We start from the raw sequence: 16,876 nt of genomic DNA, 5'->3' as shown, positions 1-16,876 counted from the left end.
TGGGAGTTAATCCCACTATTTGATGTGAGCATAAGAATTGGGACAGCTAAAATGAAGAGGTCCTGTTCTAGAGACAGCCATGCATGCCCATGCCATGACACCACCTCCACCAAGCTTTACAGATGAGCTAGTATGCTTAGGATCATTTGTAGTTCCCTTTATTCTCCACACTTTTGCTTTCCAATCACTTGATAAAGGTTCATTTTTGTCTCATTGGTCCATCAGCTCAGTTCCAAAACTCTACTGGCTCACATTTGTGAAGAATCTTGCCTTTCTATGTTTGGTGCTGATCAGAGTTTTGTGTCTTGTTGTGTAGCTTCTGTAATTCTGTGTCTCATTCTCCTGCGGACTGTAGATTGACAGAACATCACCCCAGCTTTCTGGAGGTTGTTGGTGATTTTACAGACATTTCACAGCTTTTATGATTTTGTCTGTCTGTTGTTTTTCTCAGCTGATCAGGTCATCATTGGTTGCTGATGTTGCCGGTAGTTTCCAAACTCTTGATTTCTCCATGCCCTTTGTTTTTCCTATAGTTCTAATTGACTTACTCTTTTCTTTTAGCATCCAAATTGCTTGCTTTTCTTTCAGAGTCGGCTTCCTCGTCTTAACTCTGGTTGGTGTGTGTCTACATCAAATGCGAGATGTAGGGCTCTATTTTAACGATCTAAACACAAAGTTTAAAGCACACGGCGCAGGTGCACTCAGGGCATGTCCAAATCCACTTTTGCTATTTTAAAGACGGAAAAACGGTCCGTGCGCCAGGGCGCAGTTTTGAATGGGTTGTCCCTTTTCTATTAAAAAGTAATGGGCGAAACGTTCAATAAACCAATCAGAGTGTCATCTCCCATTACCTTTTGTGCGAGATGCGCTCGTGCCATGGGGATTGCTATTTACATGGCAGAATTTGTTGGCGGAAAAGCTGAAATGAAGAAATCTGCTCATGCACGATGTTAAAGCACGCGAGCAGATCATTTACGGGACAAGCAGGAATCCACCAAAGATTCCCGAGGTGAAAAAGGCATGGGATAAAGTAGAATTTCATTCATCATTATAAGTAGTAATAGGTTGAATTGCAAATAGTTAGCCTAATTCTAATACCCGTAATGTCTATCCATCATTACATTTTTATATTTCTGTAACCTATACAATAATATTATTTTACAATGTAATCCTTTTGTTTTTAATATTTGGCATGTATGTGTGACGCACATCCCCTGTGTGCAATAAGCAAAGTCAACGCGCACTGTGGACCCGCCCAGAGGCGCATTTTCTACCAACGTACTCTCTAATTAACAAAACTATATTGCGCCATTGACTTTAGACTTTAGACCAGGTTTGAGTTGGTCTATTTTCAGCTCCTTAAAATAGTAATGTGCCAGCAATGCACCTGAACAAACCTCTTTTTTAGACCAGCACACCCATGGGTGCACAAATGCAGAAGCAATGAATGTAACAGATAAAACACTTTCCCTGCTTTTAATATCTGATGAATTAATGCAACAGGACACAGCTGAACGTTTAGAAAGACATGTAAGGCAACATCAGATAGGGAGATGAAACTCTTAAAGTGCTGATCTTCTTAGCTGGAAAACATCTTTGTGTTGAATCACCCAATAATAAAATGTGACATTCTGTAATTTTGTCTCAAGTTTATCTTTTAATCATATTTACAGATTTCTTGACTCCACAGCAAACGTAACAATTTTGTCTTTATATATATATATATATATATATATATATATATATATATATATATATATATATATATATATATATATAGTTGTATGAAATGTTAATTATAAATGCTATTATAAATTATAAAGCACTATTATTAGGTGAAGATATGCAGTAAATAATAATGACTGGTCGATTCATCACTCAATGGGAATGAGTTGTGCTTTAACCGTGAAAATACTCAGAGTTGTTTAAACTTACTCCCGGACATGTATTTTAAAACCAGTATACCACAAGTAAGCCAGGTTTGGGTTAATCAATCTAGAGTTCAGGGTTAATGTGATTTTTTTTTTTTTTTTTTTTTTTTTTACACAGAAAATGAATTGGATCTTTTTGCTATCATTGCATGTCACTGGCAGTGTGAATGGGGGCATTACTCAGTTTACTTTTGTCCACCTCAACCAGACAATGGTGAGTGGAGTCTGGAGTGAGCTTTGTCAACAATGCTGGTTTAGTGTAAATATGAAGTATAGATGTAATCAGTGCAGTGGCTTTCATGTGTTTGTGAAAAACTTACCATCTCTGAGACCCTTTTCTGACAGAACAGCTTTTAATGCAGGATAATCTGCATATGTGTTAGTCAGTATCATCAGGAAGAAAATTACCAGCTGCATCCCTCAACTCCTGTTGTGTAAAACAAAATATTTTACATATGAGATTTATGTGTCTTGCAGCTTTACCTGGTATGTATAGTCTGCATCTTAACACCTCTTTTCCATTCATTCATTCAGATGATGTGAACTGACACTGCTTTCAACAATATATTATGTGTGCTCCCTTTAGATGCAACCTATGACCTTAATATTGTTTTACCAGAAGTTCACATCAAATGCGGATGCAAATGTGTCTAATGTCAGTCATAGTCCCTCTGTTCAGCTGCATAAAAATCACTTCCTTAAATTATAGAGAAGTGAGACTAAGACCAGAACACATCTGCTTATCTGAGGACCATGCTTAGACGAATATATATAATTAGCAATTTGTTTATGACCAGAGTCATGTTTTAGTTTGTCTTATCGTAAGTTGCCTTGCCTTTTTATTTTTTTTTCCCTAAAGCTACACAAATATAGTTTTAACACTGCTCATCTATTTTAACAAGGTAATGAACAGTGGGAATGAACAGTATCCATTTGTTAATACATTTACATGGCAGGGGTTTAATTTATTCTCTTTCTAAAAATGTGTATAGTATGTTGTATGGTGAGCTGATGAAGGTTCTTCAGTTTGTGTTGTGTATTAAAAAACCTGAATTCTTCGGAATGTTACAATCATCAAAGTATTTTACAAATGTTTGCCTTTTGAGTGGCACAGCAGAGAAGAAAGCAGCAATTTTATATAAAATCAGCCCATTTATATTTATTAATTGAAAATCCGCTATTATTTGAAGTTTTAAGTTATATATTGATCAGCATGTATAAGTCTTGACAATCAAATGCAAGACCTTGGCATTCAATCTACCCTTTGAGCTTCAACACATTTATCTTTCATTTACTTATATTTATGACTTAATATTTATAACAAGATTCCAAGTCATAAATAAATAAATGACTTATCTAGTAAGTAATGCTAAAATATACACAAATTGTAAGAACATACCTCACAGTGTACCGAAGAGCCAGGTGTGTGTTTCAGGGAAAGTGTTTCTGTGTCAGTGTTTCCTCAAAAGCTGCTTTAAACGATCTCCTTTCTCAAGGGGGAAGGGTGTTTAGTTCCTGCTTTGGGTCTTTTTAAATAATAAAGGATAAGTACTAGGGCTGTCAATCTATAATAACAATAAACTTAACTTAAATAACTTAATACAGAACTTTCATTTAATTTATTAATAAATAAAAACTTTAATCTTATGCTACACTATGTACTTTGGCCCTCTAATGGCTGAAAAATAAAAACTGCATGCAGAAGAACATTGTGATTTTTCAACTCTGCTCCTCTGCTTGGAAGCGCGTGGTTCATTCATCATCATCATCATCATCAAGTATATTTTAAGGAAACTATGGGCTGAAAGTCCATGTTATTTTATTTAAAAAATTTATTTTTAAGAACATCACTTTTCCACAGAATTTCTATGAACAACAAAAAATGTTATGTCATTTACATCTTCCAATCAATAGAAATTAAATTTGAATATAAAGAATGGGATTCCATGCTGTTTCCTGCTGCATTCCAAGCTTCAAAACGAATCCAGACACACCCAACACATAATCAAAGTAGCCAAAACAACTGGCACAGTTGTCCAAATTATACAATATATTTGTTTAATGAATGGACCAAACTTTAAGTGGAAAAGAAGAATAGCTTCTTCTGCTATGTTCTGCTATGGCATAGTGAAGCACCTTTATTCTTAATAGTGTGGTTAGTGTAGCGAAATTAGTATTTATTTATTAATTTATTTTAATAGTAAAGCCATAGTTAATGTTTGTAAGGGAAGTTGCTAAGGTTAGTAAACCAGCTTACATAAATTCTAAGGCAAGTTCCTGCGGTGGAAACTGGGATTTTGGCTTCTGATTCTTTTGGGAAATACAGGCCAGGATGTTAAAAAATTAAATAAAAAAATAATAATATTGATCTGTGTGTATTATGTTATATTATGTTATGTCATCTTGTGTGTGTATTTTCATCATGTGTGTGTCAAACTGATGAAGATATTTTCTTAATTTGCATGTGACTTTTCAATTTGCATGTCTTTTTTTTTCATTTGCGGAGCATTGAGCTCTTGCATGAGTTTACCTGCTTGAACATACAATAAATGATTCAATTACAAGTAGCTATTGCCTTGCCCACTCAGAAACATACTAAATTTCGCTACATTCCTTTTTGTATTTCAAATAAAGAGGCTGAATAATTCAAATGAATGGCACTATATTATTTCCTTCAGCAGCACTGTATAATTGAAATCAGTTATAATTTAAAAGAGCAATTTTCTTACAATTTACATATACAATTCTTACAATATATATATATATATATATATATATATATATATATATATATATATTACAAAATGAGATTTAAGATAAATTATAAATGAAAATGTGTCATTTTATTATTAGACAAAAGACAAAATGCTGAATATTTATTTGTGAAATTGAAATGTTACATAATAAAACTAACTTGAAATTTTAAAACAAATCTAAAAAAAACTAAAAAATATATATACAAATTTAAACAAACAAAAAAATTGTCTGTGCTCTGTTTTAAATCAGAGGAATCCATTTGAATTACTATCCCAAAAAAAGATGCAAAATACATGTTATTTGGATTTTTTAATTTAATAAATTGAAGTAAAAACAGAATGTTCCGATTTCACGTTTGTGAATGACACAAATGTCACTCTCTGACAGCAGGTGCCACTAATGGAACAGAAGGTATTTAAAGGCTGCTGCCCCTTTAAGAAAGAGTGCACAGATCCAATATAATAATGCACAGGAGATTTCTTTTCTGCACTGTATGTGTTCACTTAAGACATAACCGACTGTGTTTACGAGAATACGTGCAGAGACAATTATTTTGAGAGCATTTTGTGTGTGTGTGAGTTCATTCAGAAGCAAGGATACGCGAAAGATAAATCAGTTCTGTCTACGCGCATTGTCTGAAATGCTGCTCTCAGTGCGTGCTTTGAATGAGTGTACGCAAGCGCCGAATGTGCACGTATGGTTTAAAACGCTTGAATCAGCAAGCTTTAATACAATCCGTTTTACCCATACAAGCGAATCAAGTTATACATTTTACATCACTATTCAAGATAGCCGTTGGGCAGATTTTTGACCCTGACTGGAAAACACAATAGCCCCGGAATGTCGGACTAGCGATTTTGCGAGCCCTGCACCTCAGATCTATCCAGTTTGTGAACAATTGGTTTCCACACTGGTTTTGTTAAACAATATATATATATATATATATACACTTGTTTTAAAGATTCTTTATATTTATTTATTTATTTATTATTTTTTACTATTATTATTGGTTTTTATAAAGTATTCTAATTTGTTGAGATGTGAATTGGTGGGTTTTTGTTAAATGTGAGCCAAAATCATCACAATTAAAAGAACCAAAGACTTAAACTAATTCAGTCTGTGTGCATTGCATTCATTTAATACACGAGTTTCACAATTTGAGTTGAATTACTGAAATAAATACACTTTTCCACAACATTCTAATTTATTGAGATGCACCTGAATCTGGGAAAATGTCGATCATTTTAACAAAATAAGAGAGATAATACTAAATGCATGTTATTTTTTTATTTAGTTCTGTCCTGGTTAAGATATTGTACATAAAATATGTTTACATTTAGTCCACAAGACAAAACCAAACAAAAATAAATTGCTGAAATTATTAAAATAACCCAATTCTTGATTGAACATGGTTCTTAATGCTGTGTGTGGTTACCTGAATGATCCACGGCTGTCTTTCTGGTTTGTCCCTTGTTTGTTCTGAACAGTTAAACTGAGAACTGTGCTTCAGAAAAATCTGATTCATCAGTTTTCCAGCTTCTTTCGCATATTTGAACCCTTTCCAGCAGTGATTGTATGATTTTGAGATACATCTTTTCACACTGAGTACAACTGAGGCACTCAAACAGAACTATTAAAAAAGGTTCAAACATTCACTGACGCTCCAGAAGGAAACAAGATTAGGGCTGGTAATTTAACACGTTAATTAGATTGATTAATTATGGAGAAAAAAAAAAAACACCTACGTGGAACATCTGCCATTTCATACAGTCGATTGATGAATAATATTAGACAGGGCAACAACTTACTGCGTGATGGAGCCTAGAAAATTTGACTAAAATTCAAGATGTGGGGCAAAACGCCCTTTTGAGAAGTAGGCAACGTGCAATAACACACTAGTAGTGCAAATGTGATACTTATACAACAGTTCATTAAGAAGTTAATATTGTGTTATTTCTGTTATCAGAAACATCCGCAGCAGGACTACAACAACATGCTGCCTTCCTCAAGCAATGGTCTCTGATGTGAGCAAGGAACTTCAGAACATTCTGATGAAGCACAAGACTGCAAATAAAATCATCATCCATGTGTGAAAGAATGATATTCGGAAAGAGCAGTCAGAACTCCTTAAGAAGGACTTCATTGAACTCTTTGAAACACTTCAAAGATTTAATGTTCTTTCGTTCATCAGTGGACCACTCCCAGCAAGGGGAACAATATGTTTTCACGGTTGCTTGGGCTGAACACATGGCTACAAAGATCTTGTAATATAAAAGGAGTAAATTTCATCGACAACTTCAATCTTTTCTGGGGTCATAGACAATTGTTTAAACCAGATGGCCTCCACCCAAACAAACTTGGTGCTAGAGTGTTTAAGGACAATATCTACCTCCTTCATCCTTCAGCAGAGTGTGTCAATCCATTCAGCACACACACACCGGGTCCAAGTCATCATGTGGTTGACATATCCCACAAGGATACTGATAACACCATGCAGCCAAAACAATCACTGCTGATAGACACTATGCTGGCTGAGCCCTGCCCACAGAGCTCCTCACTGACTGACTGTGATGTATCAAAACAGCTACAAGATTCACCACCCAGGGATGACTTTCTGGAAAACAGCCAGGGAAGCCAGGACAACACATCAATGCCACCGGAAACACCAGAGACACAGCCCATCTCACCAGACACATTATCACTCTCTCCAGCATCTCCACTTCTGTGCTTCTCACAGAAAATGGAGGAATTGGTGTATGTTGGGACTAAACTCTCCCACTCATTCGCTGCTAGCCCGCAGATATCAACAAAAAAACGGCGGGCCCCCCAACCACCAAAGCCTGTGGGCCCTGTTCCTGTGAGAGCTCTCCGACCGCTGTCACAACACCAGGGCCCAAACCCTCTATCTGCTGAAGGTGAACCAAAAACAACTGATAGCAGCTCTCCGTGATATGTGTTGGGTCCCCGCTATAATAACAGCAACATTCACAAATGCCGATGTAACAGGGTTAAAAAGAGTACTTAATTTAAGAGTTTTGATGTGTGAATTTCATAAAATAAGCATTTGGTTAAATTCATTGGTGTTCAAAGGCTCCCCTCCTGTGGCTATTAATGGTACTGCAGACAGTGTATTTTGTCGCTCTTCTCTTGCCGTACTCCAGCAGATTTGAGTGTCGCTGCTGTGGGTATGTATGATTTTTCACGCTCTAACTCATTAACAGATTAATTGTAATAATGATATGTTTTAAGTGGATCTTTTCGATTGCAATATCTTTCATACATGTATTTGAACGTATATTTAATCCATTTAATGCTTTAACAGGATTGTTGAAGTTGTTATAATATGTACTGAATTTCCACATGCGTCACACCAGTGTGAACGAGTTCAATTAGAGTGGTTATTGTCTATGTCTCAACATTATGACAATTATTTGTATTATGAGTTGAGTGAATGTGTAATTTCTATTTTTCTAGTCTTGAATGTCTGCAGTAGTTTATCTTCAGCCAAAGTGATTTGTGCCATTTTATTTCCAAAAGGTATGTTGCTTCCGTGATTTAGTTATAAATGTTAACAATTGGTGTTTTCCTGTTATCGAATTATTGTCCTGTATGAGTACACTGTATTATTAATTACAGGGATATTGTTTCAGTTTCATGTATACTGTTATAGTATATGTTTAATATGAATCATACAAGTCTTGCCGTACTCCAGCAGATTTGAGTGTCGCTGCTGTGGTCTTGAATGTCTGCAGTAGTTTATCTTCAGCCAAAGTGATTTGTGCCATTTTATTTCCAAAAGATAAAGGCAAGCACAAGGAAACCCACGTGTGAGTGTGTTTGTTCACGTCTGTTACACTGGTGCCGTGACTCCTTGGATCCTTTGATCAGCTCGACGCAGATCGACCGTGATTGCTGTGTGCCGGTCAAGCCCAGCGGTGGACCAGATCTTCATCGCTCTGTGCAGGTCAAGTTCGTCAGTGGGTCAAGTCTTAGATGTTTTGGATGAGGACAGTACATACACACACTCAGTTATTGGGACTGTGCATTCGTTTTTCAAATACACAACGCATGGACACATTTGACATAGTACTGCTTTGACTGTCGTCGAGTTCAGAACAATTTAAAATAGTGAGCTTTCTCATTACCGAGACAGTTACATATATTTTGTTTTGTTTTTTTTTATTTTGCTTTATTTTTTATCCTTTTTCATGTAATTTTTTTTTATATCATTATGGCTGAAAAACACGAGTATGATGGAGACCTGGATGCACCATGTTATGGTAACATGGGTTTCCCCAGAGGAAGGGGTACATGGTTAGTTGGCAGCTCTGATGGTGGGATTTTTAGTGAAGACATGAGCCAGGGGGTTGGACGACCACAATTACATGGTGACAACGGTAGGGGTATTGGGTTAAGTCAGACCCTGGGTGGTACCCCTGTTGGGCGGGTTCCTGGTGAGGGTCCGTACACTTCAACACCTGGCGTTGATAGAGTTGCTTTCGACCACCTCACAGACATGGTAGGCCAGCTAGGTACGCATATTGGCGAGTCAATAGTTGCAAAATTAGTGTCTTCTGGTTTAGTTAATACAAATGCTGATTGCCAAACCAATTCATTCAGTTGCGCTCAGACACCAGTGCGCACAGAACAGTGCACACATACACAAGTGATGTCACCACAAGTATCAGTGCACATGAAGTCAGAGCATGACATATTCCGAGGTGATGGCACTGATAAGTATGGTGTTGAGGAGTGGATAGACAGGACAAAAGCATGCTTAAAAAAGCAAATGTGCCCTGTTCAGGACCAAGCCGAAGAAATAATGAGTAGACTGACTGGAAAGGCAAAGGATGTTGTCAAGGTCAGCCTGCGTAGTGATAGTATGCTCAACATCAGGCGGAACCCTGAGATAATTTATGATATTCTTATGCAGTACTTTAGTGAAGCTCCCTCTTGCCTGCCACTCGCAGATTTTTATGCCACTCTCCCCAGAGCCAAAGAGAATCCTGTGGACTACTGGATTCGAATTAATAAAGCAGCTGATCTAGCCGATGAGGGACTGCGGAGACAAGGCAAACGTTTTGACAACATAAGAGAGGAGGTAACACGGATGTTTGTTAAATTCTGTCCTGACCCCAGTTTAATGAGCATATTCAGATGCAAGCCGATTCAAGAATGGAGTGCGAAAGAAATCCAGAGCAGGATTGATGATTACCAGAGGGAATTCAGGAGCCGAGGAAATACTAGCATGAGTTTACAGAGTCACACAACTACAGTGTTCGGCAGTGATTATGGTATGTACGATTGCCATAAAACAGAGTCGGCTGCTGTCCCTATCCAATCATTCTGTTCTGTGACTAATGAGCAGGTACGCCGCCAGCCAGAGCCTGTGTCAGTGCCAAGTCAGGCACAGCATCAGCCCTCCTCCTGCTCAACTTCTACCCTAGAGTTATCTCAACACACACAACAGGCTGAGAGTCAGTTGCTCACTCGTATGATGGAGATGATGGAGCAGCTTATGGGCAGGGTGCAATTTCGTGATATTTCTAGTCCTAGACGTGGCTCTAGACAGCAGCGCAGTTTTGCCAGAAGTGCCTGTAGAGTCTGTAATGACAACAAACATACCACAGTGGCACACTGCATGACAGAAAAACTGTGTTTTGCATGCTTCTCCCCTGGGCACACAAAGAGGGAATGCCCTAAACATTCCCTTGACCAGGCACAGCATGAGGGAAACTAGCAGACCCGTATTCGGAGGGAGGCAATGCGGGTCATCATAGTAACTCCCAAGCCATTGATAATTGTCAAATTGAGAATGCATACCTGTTAGTCAAAGGAAGTTGTAATCATTCAGAGGTCATTTATCAGAACACGCATGTTGTAGGTGGACGTGACAGCCTCTTTTATACGCCAGTGAAGATTGGAGGGACGGTGACATTGAGTGCAATGTTGGACAGTGGTTCGATGGCCTGCACTTTAAACGAGTCTGCTGAGATGAGACTGAGATCAGCTGGTGCAGTGGATGAATGTGGTGAGTTTAAAACTGATGTCACCCTTGTAGGATGTGGAGGGCTGCGCGTAATACCTAAATCATCTTTCAATCTTACCATGGAAGTTTATGGAATAAAGATGTTAGTGCCCACTTTAGTAGTTCCTGGACAACATGATGAGCTGATACTTGGAACTAATGTTATTAAACACATTCTCAGATACTTCAAATTGTGTGATGGATTTTGGCAGGCTGTGTCTAGACCGACTTCAGCAGACCCTGAATGTGAAAGCTTCCTGTCAATGCTTGCTGGATTGAACCGGTGGAGAGGGGAGGAGATACCTGGGAAGATAGGAACAGTAAGATGTAACTCTGCTGTCTATCTTGAGCCGGGCCGTGAGTACCTAGTATGGGGGAAGCTGCCCAAATCTGCTGTTGTGTCCCCAGGAAGTGCAGTCATGACTGAGCCTACGTCTTCTCACTCTGCTCCCAGAGGTGTTATGGTGGCTAGACTAATCATATCTCTGTGGGGAGATGGATGGGTCCCCTTGAAGCTTATCAACACTTCAGGCAGTCCAGTGTTCTTGAGACGGAATGCTAAAATTGCAGATCTTTATCCGTGCATTGCCCTTGAAGATCTTGATGACGCCAATACTGTTGACCCTTTCTTGGTAAACTGCCCCACAAGGTTGTCTGATGATGTGTCCGAACTGTCGTCTGTGGGTGAGCGACTGAAGTCAGTTGGGCTGGACAGTCTTAACATTGACTCCTGTGATATCTCAGATGCATGCAAGCAACGGTTGCTGAACCTGATTCTATGTTATGAAGACATCTTTTCACGTGGCCATCTTGATTGTGGGGAAGCAAAGGGTTTTGTCCACAGAATACACCTCTCGGACACCAGACCATTCAGGCTTCCTTTCAGACGGGTAGCTCCCGGTCAATATCAAAAACTACGTCAGGTGCTGACTGAAATGGAGGAGAAGGAGATTATTAGGCGATCTACCAGTGAGTACGCGTCTCCTCTCGTTTTGGTCTGGAAGAAGAATGGGGACCTGCGTGTATGTACAGACTTCCGCTGGTTGAACAGGAGGACACTGAAGGATGCGCACCCTCTTCCACATCAGGCGGATTGTTTGGCAGCTCTTGGCGGTAACGCCCTGTTTAGTACAATGGATTTGACGTCCGGATTCTATAATATGCAGCTGCATGAGGAGGACCGCAAGTTTACCGCCTTTACAACGCCTATGGGCCTTTTTGAGTACAATCGGTTGCCTCAAGGCCTCTGCAACAGTCCTGGCAGCTTCATGCGTATGATGATGAACATATTCGGGGATGAAAACTATCTCAGTCTCCTTTGTTATCTGGATGATTTGATTGTCTTCGGCCCAGATGAGAAAACTGCTCTCGATCGCTTGGAAATGGTGTTTGGCAGGCTCCGCACAAACAATCTTAAGCTGGCTCCAAAAAAATGTCATCTGATGAGGAAATCAGTGAAGTTCCTTGGGCATATGATTGATCAGAAAGGTGTTTCCACGGACCCAAGCAAAGTTGAAAGCATCTCTAAGATAAGCAGTTTGGATTTGATGGAGCTTGATGGTAGATGTCCTTCTCAGAAGAAAATAAGATCATTCTTGGGAATGGTGAATTACTACCAACACTTTATTCCAAACTATTCTGCTGTAGCCAAGCCACTCTTTAATCTTCTAAAGGGTCAAAAGGTGAGAGCGAAGAATCCGAGACTGCTGGATCATGCTCGTCAAAATAGAAAGCTGAGACCTGGTGACTGGACACAAGCTCAGGACCAGGCTGTTGAGAGGCTAAAAAAATCATTGGTTGAGAGTGTTGTCCTTGCCCATCCAGATTTTAATCGCACTTTCATACTGGCAACGGATGCTTCCTTGGACGGTATTGGAGCTGTTCTCTCACAGGTCCCAGAGGGGGAGACTAAAGCCAGGCCGGTAGCCTTCGCCAGTAAGTCTCTTTCTCGGTCACAGCAAAATTATCCAGCACATAGGTTGGAGTTTCTGGCCTTAAAATGGTCAGTATGCGATAAATTCAGTCATTGGCTCAAAGGACATGAATTCACCGTCTTGACTGACAATAATCCTTTGGCCCATATACTGACTAAACCCAAACTTGATTGCTGTGAACAACGTTGGGTGGCTAAATTGGCTAGCTACAACTTTGACATAAAGTACATACCTGGTCCCCAAAACACAGTCGCTGATGCCCTGAGCCGGGTTCCATTTATCAAAACTGATGTCACGCAGAGGCTGCTCAAAGAGCCATATGGAGCACTTCTGGCTGATTCCAGAGGGATGTCTACGGTTTCAGTGCAGGATGCTTTCAGACATTCTTGTGATTCAGATAAGGGGCGGAGCATTCTTAATCAAGGTCAGTCATGCCAGTCTGACATCCAACAAAACGAAGACCTTCTGACAGTCCCTAAGGCAGATGTCTCTGCTATATTGAATTCCCATGTTGAGTGGAACATTGGTGCCAGAGCACGAGCAATGTCCGTTATTGATAATTTGCCCCAGATGATGTCTGTGGGGCAGGAAACTTTGCCAGCCTATTCAGAACAGGAGCTGCGTGAAAAACAACTCAACGACGGGATTTTGTCTAGAGTTTTGTATTATGTTGGGCGTCAACGTAGACCTTCGAGAAGAGAAAGGGCAAAGGAAACGATGGTTGTTGTTCGATATCTCAAGCACTGGGAGAAACTAGTTGTCAGAAATGGCATCCTGTACAGAGTGTCTCGAGATCAACTATCAAGAATTAAACGCCATCAGTTTGTTGTCCCAGAGTCTCTAGTGAGTGTTGTGTTAGGAGGAATCCATGATGATTGTGGTCACCAGGGTCAGTCGCGGAGTCTTAGCCTGGCAAGGCAGCGTTTCTTTTGGCTAAATATGGATCAAAATGTGAAGGACTATGTGCGGCAATGCCACCGCTGCACTGTGAGTAAAACAACTGATCCCTCTGGTAGAGCTCCCCTGGCGAATATTTCAACAAGTAGACCATTAGAGCTTGTCTGTATAGACTTCTGGTCAGCAGAAGACTCCACTAACAGATCTGTTGACGTCTTGGTGGTGACTGATCATTTTACGAAGCTAGCACAAGCCTTCGTGTGCAGGGATCAGTCTGCCAAACAAGTTGCCAGGGTCCTATGGGACAGATATTTTTGCATTTATGGCCTCCCAGAAAGAATCCATAGTGACCAGGGCCCGAGCTTTGAAAGTAAATTGATCCAAGAGCTTCTAAGGGTCTCTGGGGTGAACAAGTCACGCACAACGCCGTATCACCCAATGGGTAATGGAAGCGTGGAACGCTTCAATAGAACCCTAGGAAATATGATACGAGCTCTAACACCAGATGTGAAGAGGGATTGGCCAAGACGGTTACAGACACTGACATTTCTGTATAATTGCACAACCCATGAAACAACGGGTTTTGCCCCTTTTTATTTGATGTTTGGCCGTGTGCCCCGTTTGCCAATCGATATTCTTTTTCGTTCAGTCTTGAATGATTCAGCTGTGACCTGTTGTGATAAGTTCGTAACCACTCTGGTCAAAGATCTGAGGGAGGCATTTCTGATCGCACGAGAACATGCAACGAAAGAGCAGAAAAGGCATGCTGAGTTGTACAATCGAAGGGTAAAAGGACTGGACATTGAAATTGGTGATCAGGTGCTCCTGGCAAACAAAACTGAAAGGGGTAAGAGGAAAGTTGCAGACAGGTGGGAGTCGACAGTTTACACCGTTGTAGACCATAAATCAGACACTCATACTTACAGGATCCGTAATCCGACCACTGATCAGGAAAAAGTGGTTCATCGAAACCTGTTGATGTTGGTGAATTTCCTACCAGTGAATGTAGGGAACCCCCTGTCTGATCGCCTTTCTGATGTATCTAACTCTTGTCAGAGTCTGTCTCCAGTTCTGTCATTGGGTATGGTGGAAAATGAGTCTTTAAGAAGAGATGCAGACGCGTCAGAGCACAAGGATGATAGCTATAGCAGAGTTGTGATGGATGGATCAGAGGTGATGAGAGACGAGGCATTATCCACATGTGACGATGCTGGCTTTGCCTGTGAGAATGATTCTATGTCAATTCAGGAATCTGATGATAAGAGCAGAACTATACGTTGGGTTTCGGAGCTGCCTGAAAGAGGCATTCCAGATGAGTCTGATCAATCTCTAAATGGATTTCTGACAGATCCATTGACTATGATCATTCCTGCTGCATCAGAAAGTCACATACCTGCATTGTCAAGAGATACAATAATGTCTGGTTTGGATGACAAAGCAAGTGGCAGTTCAGATTCGCATGATTCAGATTCTGAGATAATCCTGTCTGATCAGCCGCAATCACAGGCCCCTGCCAACACACATGTAGCTGACTCTGTGAATGTACCACAAAGTTCTAGCTCAGTCACTCAGGTCAGGTCACGTTTTGGTCGCATCATTAGACCCGTTGACAGATTAATACATGTAATGTCAGCACAGGCCATGGTTCAGGACACAAAGTGCAATGTTCAGGCTGTTTATAAGTCGGTGCTGAGGGCTTTCTCTGCTTAGAAGTCATTTGGTTTCATGTCTCTTGACATATTTAAGATGCGTTTTGTTAGTCTGTTCCATATATAGAAAACAATAGTTCAAAAAGCACATACCTGATGACTTGGGGTACCTTCGAATCCTGATATGGTTCTATATCTTATTCTTTCTGTTTGAGTGTTATAGAAGAAAGTTGAGTATGGAAGGATATTGTGGAATGTATGTAGATGTTCTACTGTCAGTCGCTGGTGGGAGAGTTTAGCGCTACTCTCTCATCACTTCATCCTTAAGGGATAATTGTATTTTTGACTATCCTTTGATAGGAGATCCTTTCTAATTGTGAAGTTTATTACAGTGGACTTGAAAATGGAAAGAAATTCCTTTGGGGTTACTCCTCTGGTCATGCAATTATTTTATGTAATTCAGTGGGGGTGGATGTAACAGGGTTAAAAAGAGTACTTAATTTAAGAGTTTTGATGTGTGAATTTCATAAAATAAGCATTTGGTTAAATTCATTGGTGTTCAAAGGCTCCCCTCCTGTGGCTATTAATGGTACTGCAGACAGTGTATTTTGTCGCTCTTCTCTTGCCGTACTCCAGCAGATTTGAGTGTCGCTGCTGTGGGTATGTATGATTTTTCACGCTCTAACTCATTAACAGATTAATTGTAATAATGATATGTTTTAAGTGGATCTTTTCGATTGCAATATCTTTCATACATGTATTTGAACGTATATTTAATCCATTTAATGCTTTAACAGGATTGTTGAAGTTGTTATAATATGTACTGAATTTCCACATGCGTCACACCAGTGTGAACGAGTTCAATTAGAGTGGTTATTGTCTATGTCTCAACATTATGACAATTATTTGTATTATGAGTTGAGTGAATGTGTAATTTCTATTTTTCTAGTCTTGAATGTCTGCAGTAGTTTATCTTCAGCCAAAGTGATTTGTGCCATTTTATTTCCAAAAGGTATGTTGCTTCCGTGATTTAGTTATAAATGTTAACAATTGGTGTTTTCCTGTTATCGAATTATTGTCCTGTATGAGTACACTGTATTATTAATTACAGGGATATTGTTTCAGTTTCATGTATACTGTTATAGTATATGTTTAATATGAATCATACAAGTCTTGCCGTACTCCAGCAGATTTGAGTGTCGCTGCTGTGGTCTTGAATGTCTGCAGTAGTTTATCTTCAGCCAAAGTGATTTGTGCCATTTTATTTCCAAAAGATAAAGGCAAGCACAAGGAAACCCACGTGTGAGTGTGTTTGTTCACGTCTGTTACACCTACAGAACAAGCGGGAAACCCATTGTCACACACCTGGACTCATTTAGTGTTTTTGCCCCTGTGACCCAGTTTCTGTCTTCCGTGTTTGCTTTGATTAGTTCCCAGGTGTGTCTATTCTCTTCCTCATGTGTTCCATGCCCCTGTTAATTTAGTTATTCCATCCACCTGTGTTTCCCCATTATCCTTTGTACATAAGCCTTGTCCTTTCAGTTCTGTTTTGTCGGGTCTACTGGCTACTTGCTACTAACTAACTCACTCACGTGTGTCTATCGCTGTGCTCCATGAGTTGTATATATTAAAAGCCTTATTTCGTTTATCCTCGGCTCCGTGTTTCTTCCGGCAGCGTAA

At 39.7% G+C, this 16,876-nt stretch overlaps 1 protein-coding gene and 2 long non-coding RNA genes across 3 annotated transcripts in view; 2 read left to right on the top strand and 1 right to left on the bottom strand.

Moving 5' to 3' along the window:
• The window catches only part of bpifcl (BPI fold containing family C, like), a 47,577-nt gene extending 44,162 nt beyond the window's left edge, over window positions 1–3,415 (bottom strand). The window contains exons 1-2 of the mRNA XM_026218706.1: window positions 3,331–3,415; window positions 2,252–2,358 (exon numbers count right to left, since the gene is read on the bottom strand). Of these exons, the coding sequence (XP_026074491.1) occupies window positions 2,252–2,348 (97 nt within the window). The 5' untranslated portion in view covers window positions 2,349–2,358; window positions 3,331–3,415. The remainder of the gene's footprint in view (window positions 1–2,251; window positions 2,359–3,330) is intronic.
• Window positions 3,416–7,630: 4,215 nt separating this feature from the next.
• LOC113053781 (uncharacterized) lies at window positions 7,631–8,587 on the top strand. The gene is made up of 3 exons (XR_003277309.1): window positions 7,631–7,873; window positions 8,163–8,225; window positions 8,488–8,587. It is a non-coding gene; the product is annotated as an uncharacterized LOC113053781 (long non-coding RNA).
• A 7,081-nt stretch (window positions 8,588–15,668) lies between these two features.
• On the top strand, window positions 15,669–16,523 carry LOC113053780 (uncharacterized). Its single transcript, XR_003277308.1, has 3 exons — window positions 15,669–15,856; window positions 16,146–16,208; window positions 16,471–16,523. It is a non-coding gene; the product is annotated as an uncharacterized LOC113053780 (long non-coding RNA).
• Window positions 16,524–16,876: the final 353 nt, after the last annotated feature.

Source organism: Carassius auratus, chromosome 34 (genome assembly GCF_003368295.1).
Source record: "Carassius auratus strain Wakin chromosome 34, ASM336829v1, whole genome shotgun sequence".
NCBI classification, from domain to species: domain Eukaryota; kingdom Metazoa; phylum Chordata; class Actinopteri; order Cypriniformes; family Cyprinidae; genus Carassius; species Carassius auratus.
Note: the sequence above shows the minus strand (reverse complement) of the source record. Positions and strands in the feature narration are given on the sequence as shown.